We start from the raw sequence: 7,975 nt of genomic DNA, 5'->3' as shown, positions 1-7,975 counted from the left end.
TTACGATTCTCGCCTCACTGACCCACTCCCAACAATTCGCTCGAAATAATCAGACCTGGATTTTAAAAATAACACGAATACTTTAACTCCAAGACGAAAGTAGGTCAACGACTCCTGCTGTCAAAAACAAACACAAATCAAACAGATCAAGTTCATACAGTTCGATATTTTTGGCAGATGAATTGTGTCAACTCTATGTCAAGGTCAGATGTACAGAAAATAGATCTTATTGTTGAGCATATACAGTCGAAATTACGTTGCATTAGAATCGCCTTCAAAAATCGATCCATATCGATAATATTATTTTTTTCGGCCGGTTAACTATTGTTTTTTGATATTGATCCTTACTATGCTATATTTAAGGTTTATTTTAAGAGTGATCCTACATAGGTAAGATATACATCAGTGACATTCTCACAGGTTGTCTAAGACGGTTTGTTTTCAGCCAGTGCTAGGAGTGATTTCAGCCCACATTCACTGTAGTTACTGTTGGTGTTATTAAATTCATAAGTTAACATGTGTGAGTATTAAAGACATTAATATTGTTGAATGAAGACATACCAAGCACTGTTCATCGCACACACTGCGTTATGCAACCATGTCAAATTAATAGAATTAATGTGATTTGATAAATAACGCGCCTTTGATACCATTTCCTAGTGGCATACAGTTCCAGTTTTTGGTAGCACCAGCAAATTGCTACTATAGTATGACCAACCAAACTCTAGAATATACTTACCTTTCTGGCAAGCTAATTTATAGTTTATACATCGTCAGTAACAACCAAAACTCATTAAATGCATAAAAAAACAACAACTTTGTTTTGTTACAGGTACAGTTTACTATGACTCTAAATAGTAATAATCACTGAGTTTTGTTTGTCACCGGACGATACTATTGTTTATGTCAACTTACAAACCTGTAAGTTACCTATTTTATGAACCGTTGCGTTTCTAATTTCATCTCTTAATTGACGCACATGAATCCGGTAAATGGGGACCGCTTATTTCAAACTGGCAAATCTAATTTAATCCCGTCAATTTCCAGCATAATGTTAATGTGTTTACGAAAATCTCTGGCGTCATTTCCCTCATTCACTAAATTATCAATGGCGTCACATCTCAAGCAAAGCTTATTTACGATTTTGTGCGGCCATTTATTATCCTCAAAAGCGTCTCAAATACCTACTTAAGAGCCAACAGGAGCCGAGACCAAACTCAATTTTGAGATTTGAAAGAGAATATCGTCGTCGCGCTGACGGGGGCGGTACCGCGTACCGAGGGACTATCCCAGTGTGTGTGGTGCACGCACACCGACGTGCACGTTATTTGCGCTCCTCGCCGGCCTCACGCCGCTCGCGTTTTTAGTAACTAAATTCAATATCCTTCTACAACCTGCAATCTAATTAACATTTCGAGTTACAGAATAGTAAAAAAACATAACATAACATGGACATACAAGAAAACATTGTTGTATAAAAACATACAAGATAACGGCTGTTAAATTAATCCAATTAAATATTTTTAAATATGATAAACAAAAATATTAAATTATAGTCGTGAGTATTTTAAAAGTAAAACTCCCTTATACCTTGATTTTAAACAAAGTATTTTACTTATAACTTACTTGGTTCGTATGAATTAGTGACATACCTAATTAAAAAAGAAAGCTATAACTCCCGCGGGAACAATATAGGCCTTTTCCCTTCAGTACACCTGCATGAAATAAGATCTTTTCGAGCAAGCGTCTTGAAAAACAAATTTGCCGCTCTCCGGCTCCGTTGAATAGAAAAAAAGAAAGCCTCAGGTTAGATAAAATTATCATAATAAAGAAACATGTGACATGTGATATTTCTTACTTTGATGTAATTATACAGTTTTATTGATGGTCCGTTTTTTTATTTATGTGTCAGATTTTGATAAAAATAGGTATAAATTGAAGAGCTCCTAATTCTGATCGGAATAAATATGAAACCCAATAAATAAATAAATAATAATAAATATTAAATCAATATTATAGGACATTCTTACACAGATTGACTAAGTCCCACGGTAAGCCCAAGGAGGCTTGTGTTATGGGTACTCAGACAACGATATACATAATATATAGGTATAAATACTTAAATACAAATAGAAAACACCCATGACTCAGGAACAAATATCTGTGCTCATCATATCATATCATCGAACCCAGGACCATCGGCTTCACAGGCAGGGTCACTACCTCCTAGGCCAGACGACCGGTCGTCGCCCAATATTTTGGGACAATAGTCTAGTCTACAAAAGGTTCAAGGTGGTGAAAAAAATAGTGTAAGCTGTTCGCATAAAAAAACCGCAAATCGATGTACAGGTTAGCCGTTTGGTACACGTATATACTAGTCAAAACAAAAATTTTGACCCGCAGTTCCTAAAAAAAATTCCCTTAGGAGGGGAGTGCTGAAACCTTTTTTTGTATAAAAAAAAACTTTTTTTTTAAACCTATCGTATACTTCTCATCTATCATACGAAAGGGCTTTTTGAAGCGATTCTGAAAATATACCACATCATTGCATTTTAGCCATTTTTAGGGTTCCGTAGCCAAATGGCAAAAAACGGAACCCTTATGGATTCGTCATGTCTGTCTGTCTGTCGTCCGTCCGTATGTCACAGCCACTTCTTTCCGAAACTATAAGAACTGTTGAAACTTGGTAAGTAGATGTATTCTGTGAACCGCATTAAGATTTTCACTCAAAAATAGGAAAAAAAAAATTTTAGGGGTTCCCCATAGAACTGAAACCCAAAAATTTTTTTTTTCATCAAACCCATACGTGTGTGGTATCTATGGATAGGTCTTCAAAAATGATATTGAGGTTTCTCATATATTTTTTTTCTAAACTGAATAGTTTGCGCGAGACCGAGAGACACTTCCAAAGTGGTAAAATGTGTAACCCCCCCTCTAACTTCTAAAATAAGAGAATGATAAAACTGAAAAAATATATGATGTACATTACCTTGCCAACTTTTACCGAGAACTGGTTTGAACGAGATCTAGTTAGTAGTTTTTTTTTAATACGTTATAAATCGTAAACCGCAATTTACCTTTCACTCACGTTTCACATAAAAATACATTGTTTAAATTGTGTAATGTACGGAACCCTCGGCGCCCGATTCCGATTCGCACTTGGCCGGTTTTTTCTTAAATTGAAAGAAAAAGTATTTTCAAAACATACCAAGTTTGGGCTCCTCCAGATACGATATGGCTGATTTTTTTTGTACAAATGATACGTGATATCCTCATATGTAACCCCAAAAAAGCAATTAAAAATTTATTTAGTTTTTTTTTCAATACAAAGTGACACAGTTCTACTTAACCCTTTAACTTGACCCCAAACTTGGTGTGTTTTGAAAATTCTATTTGTTTTAATTTACAAAAAAATGGCTAAAATGTAATGATGTGGTATAATTTTAGAATCGCCTCAAAAAGCCCTTTCGTATGATACCACACACGATAGGTTTTTGGAAAAAAAATATGTTTTTTTTTTCATACAAAAAAAATGTTTCAGCATATCCCTCCTAAGGGATTTTTTTTAGAAACTGCGGGTCAAAAATTTTGTTTTGACCTCTTAGTATGCGTGTGCCAAACGGCTAACCTGTACATCGATTTGCGGTTTTTCTTTGAAATTGGGCTTGTACGGCTGCCACTAATAGAGATACTAATTCCTAAAAATACGTATGATACCTCATTGGATTCAGAATGATGTCTAGAAAAATGTATTCGAAGCGTTTATTCCCACATAAAAAAAGTTCAAAGCTATTAACAAAAAACGGCCAAGTGCGAGTCGGTTCCGTACCATTACGCAAAAAACGGCAAAAAATCCCGTTTGTTGTTTGGGAGCCCCACTTAAAAAAATATTTTATTCTGTTTTTAGTATTTGTTGTTATAGCGGCAACAGAAATACATCATCCGTAAATATTGCAACTTTTTAGCTATCACGGTTCACGAGATACAGCCTGGTGACAGACGGACAGGCAGATTGACAGACAGACAGACAGATATTATTTTAAAGGTATTAAATATTCTTTTAAAAATTAGGAAATAATATGGTGTATTTAAAACATATCATGGAATATACTACGGTTATAAATTGATATTATGTAAAGTAATTTTTTCAACAAGTTAGGCAATTATTAAGTAACCACATTTTTTTCGAACTTTCGTCTTTGTTGTAAATTAAAAAAAAAAGAAAATAATTGGCGTAAAAAGTATTTCGCCTCGTGGAGCCCCTTTCATGAGATCACGTCACAAAAGTTTTAATAAAATTAATACTTTGTTTAAAATAAATTTTTGAATAATAGTGAAAATTGTAAAATATAAAGCAATATAATAATACGTACTTAGAACTGATACTTTTCTAAATAAAGAATGAATAAACTAAATTGTGTAATTAATTTTTAGTGCAAATCACCACAATTTGCTTCTAAAGAGCAAATCTGTGACCAAAAATTATATATAGTTTTAATTTTTCGTTCGTATATTCAGATTTGTGTATGAAAATGTGAAACTATTATTTCTAAAATAAATTATTCGTCCCTAATTTACACAAAATTTATACCAAATTTGATCTCATATCAAGAGATAGGTAGAAATAGAGGCAAACTGGACCGCAGAAGCCGACTTTTCCCCTCCCTTTTTGGGGGGTAGCCAGGACTTAATCTCGTAGCTAGTGCGTCAGCTCAGCTTTGTATGAACCAAGGAATAATAAATACCTATAGTGTTAAACGATATCCCCTGAGGCCAAAGTGCATACTCACTTTACTTACTTCGCCTACTAAGAGGCAAATCGCGACTTTGTTATGGTTTATCGATAACTTATCACATCACTAGATTATCGACTTTCAATGTCGACTATTGCCCATCACTTTTCTGTCCGTGTACGTATTTAGAAACTTGACCCCGCCCCTAAAATTAGTGCGATAAGGACAACTGCAGCTTAGGCGAAAAATCCTGCGTAAAAATCTCAAAAATCGAGGTTTCGTACTCGACTGTTTCCTCCTCCAAAACTTAAGCAATCGTAACCAAATTTGGAAATCTAAATTATTATGAAATTGTCTGTGTCGGACTGTTTTGATTTTTTGGCTAATTGATACCAGTTTTGAATACCACGCCTCTCATTGCGGCATAGTCAGTGAGGCCATTTTTGGCCATGTTTGAAGGGCTCTAGCGCCTTAAAAAACAAAAATATCAAAAAAAGCAAAACACACCGACACAGATATTGACAATATTAATCTGTGTTGAAAAAATCATTCCTCTAGCTTCAAAAACCAGGGAGGAAACAGTCGAGTACGTTTGTATGGAGAAATGACCACTCCTGTTGGCTCTTAATAACGACATGTTGATTTTTTCTCAATGCTTTATTTACCGTCACAACAATCTTACGTTGTAACCTGAAATATATATAAATACGTCGTATAACAACGCCAGAAAGCTGAAAATTAGATAAATGCTTCTTTCCAAAGTGTAATTTTCCTATGGCCAAGGTTAGGGTCTCCAGAAATAAATGTTACATCCTCCAGAGTTTGGAGTCAGTGCCAAGTTTTCTCCGTCCGTTGTCTCGGCAGTCCAACGTAAAAAAGCGAGCTCGATGGTCAACAGTGCTACCTGCCAGTGTGAAAAGTGCCAGTGTTTGTAAACCCAATTTAAAAAAGTTAGATTAATCCAGTCGTCCCAACTACAGTAGGTAAATTAACCTTTAACTTTTGTTAACTACAGTGAAATCCAAAATGGGTGACGAAGAATATCAAGTTTTTACGAGAATGGAAGATATCACGGAGCAAGACGACAAGCAACTAGCAGGAGCTAGAAAGGAAATAAGGAACGAGTTGACTGTTATAATCCCTGAAAATCCGTTCCCAGAAATAGAAGTCGACGCTTATCCACCTCTAAAATTCTCCTGGGTTATACCGAAAAAACTGGCCGCCATGGCCTTCCCGAGAAACACAGAAAACATAAAGTATTTGACCAATCAAGGTATAACGCACCTGGTAACACTGACGGCGGGGAAGAAACCCCCGGTGGAAGGGGTTTCGCGCATACGATGGACGGAAATACCGGTCGAGGAGTTTGAGGTGCCCTCACTGGACCAGATTAAGAAGTTCATCGACGTTTGCAAAAGGGCTGATAAAAATGACGAGGTATTGTATTCTATTTTCTTACAACACTAGCTATTTACATAATACTTACATAATACAAACCACACTTCTAAAATCACATAAAATATGATGGGGGCAGTGGGTATTATATTATAGTTTGTCTGCCTTCAGTAGAGAAAGAAGTATGGTTTAATTTGATCACAGCTGCTTTTCTTGATGCAAATATTCTTGATTGAATGGTCCAAGTTGTAAAACCAATATTCTGCTACCTGTCCCTTAAGGAACAACTAATTGCACTTAAAAATTATGTTGAGGTTATTACAAACCCACGTGGTTTTTATTTATACACAAATTCACCAAGTTTTAAAGAAAATTGGCAAGCTTCATAATCGCTGCAAAGCGGGCGAAGAGTTCAAGGGAGTTCTTTTGGCTAAAAGTCATTATTATTAAATATGAGATGCCTACTTCAGAGTTGAGACGTTGACATTTGATATTTATTTATCTACTAGGTACCCACCTACAGTACCAACTACTGTACTACAGTAAATTATCTTATCTACTTTTACTTTCCGAGCAACTTTCCTTTAACCATCAGTCACGCTTTGTATACGGAGACAAGCACCTTGAGTTAGTTTACTTAATCTGGGTTGTTAAAAAATGTCCAAGACAAGGTTTAATTAATATCAATAAGCAAAAGCCTGAATTTAAATAGGCTAAACTTCTTGCAGGCGGACGTCAGAGAGATCGTTTAATTTGATACCATTAACACCGAGTTTTGTGCAAGTGATTATGATTAATAATTACAAGCTATTTTTGACGACTGTTACCTATTATTAGAATTAATTTTATTGAAATCCCGTGTTCAGGTGATGGGCGTGCACTGCCGGCAAGGCCGCAGCCGCTCGGGCATCATGCTGGCCGCCTACCTGGTGCACTTCCACCGGTACCTGCCCGACCAGGCGCTAAACACCATCCGAATGATTCGCTCAGGTAGCTACAATCAGTCACAAACCCATAGTAGTCAGCGGCAGAATCGGACATGTAAAATGACCTGCTGGCTGTACATGTGTACTGTAAGGGAAACGACCTATCAGGGAGGATGTATTAGATATTTAAAACTAGTTACTGAAACTGACAGTTTGAAGACGCTCAAAAACACGTTCAAGACACGTTAATTGGGTTAGTTAACATGTCAAGATGAATACATGTTGGATTCGTAACAGTACATCATGAACCTATAGCAAAGTGCAAAGCTTTATGTTCGAATAAGTAGGTTCGGTCATTAACTTGTAGTTTATTTATTTGTATTTAAATTCCCTTTCTTTGTTCGTGTTCCAGGCTCGTGCGACTCCGCGGAGCACGAGGAGGCGGTGGGTCAGTACTTCATGTACCTGACAGAGGACAACCCGCTCAAGTTCGGCGTGTCGGGCGACGTCATGGAGGACTTCATACAAGCCGCTAAAGAATGCAACAAGAATAACATCCAATAAATAGTTTTGTTGCAAAAGAAATGAACTCAATTGTGGTTGCAAAGCCGTCAAAATTCGAGGCCTACATCTAAACAACCAAGTTTCTTTACTCTTTGGGTTGGCTGAAATCGCCAGAAAATGAGTACCATTCAATAACAAGTATAGGAAGGCACATAGGAGCTAATGTTTTTGGCGTTGTATTTTAAGAGAAATGTGAAATTATACACCTATAAAGCTTACACACCACGCTTGATTCGGAACCATTGGACGTATGAATTTCTTATTGAGCGTGGTGTATAAGTACCTATTACGTGCTTTGCTCTGATTAATTAAATGTAAGTGTAAGCCAGTGATCTAAGATATTGACTGATTTGATTG

At 36.3% G+C, this 7,975-nt stretch overlaps 1 protein-coding gene across 2 annotated transcripts; it reads left to right on the top strand.

Moving 5' to 3' along the window:
* The first annotated feature begins 433 nt into the window (after positions 1-433).
* LOC134750908 (dual specificity protein phosphatase 23-like) lies at positions 434-7,965 on the top strand. 2 transcript variants are annotated; one of them, XM_063686148.1, is made up of 4 exons: positions 434-520; positions 5,749-6,170; positions 6,995-7,118; positions 7,467-7,965. In XM_063686148.1, the coding sequence occupies exons 1-4, from the start codon at positions 517-519 to the stop codon at positions 7,616-7,618; spliced, it is 702 nt and encodes a 233-aa protein (XP_063542218.1). In that variant the 5' UTR covers positions 434-516; the 3' UTR covers positions 7,619-7,965. The 2 variants fall into 2 exon arrangements, with proteins under 2 accessions (XP_063542218.1, XP_063542217.1); XM_063686147.1 differs by lacking the exon at positions 434-520 and adding an exon at positions 5,459-5,660.
* Positions 7,966-7,975: the final 10 nt, after the last annotated feature.

Source organism: Cydia strobilella, chromosome 21, assembly GCF_947568885.1.
Source record: "Cydia strobilella chromosome 21, ilCydStro3.1, whole genome shotgun sequence".
NCBI lineage: Eukaryota > Metazoa > Arthropoda > Insecta > Lepidoptera > Tortricidae > Cydia > Cydia strobilella.
Note: the sequence above shows the minus strand (reverse complement) of the source record. Positions and strands in the feature narration are given on the sequence as shown.

Excerpts from the sequence above, each read along its gene's own strand:
- LOC134750908 (XM_063686147.1), top strand. The coding sequence starts at position 5,537 with ATGTTACATCCTCCAGAGTTTGGAGTCAGTGCCAAGTTTTCTCCGTCC. Across the intron at positions 5,661-5,748 it reads CCAGTGTGAAAAGTGCCAGT|TGAAATCCAAAATGGGTGAC; the intron begins GTTTGTAAACCC and ends TGTTAACTACAG. Across the intron at positions 7,119-7,466 it reads CATCCGAATGATTCGCTCAG|GCTCGTGCGACTCCGCGGAG; the intron begins GTAGCTACAATC and ends TTCGTGTTCCAG.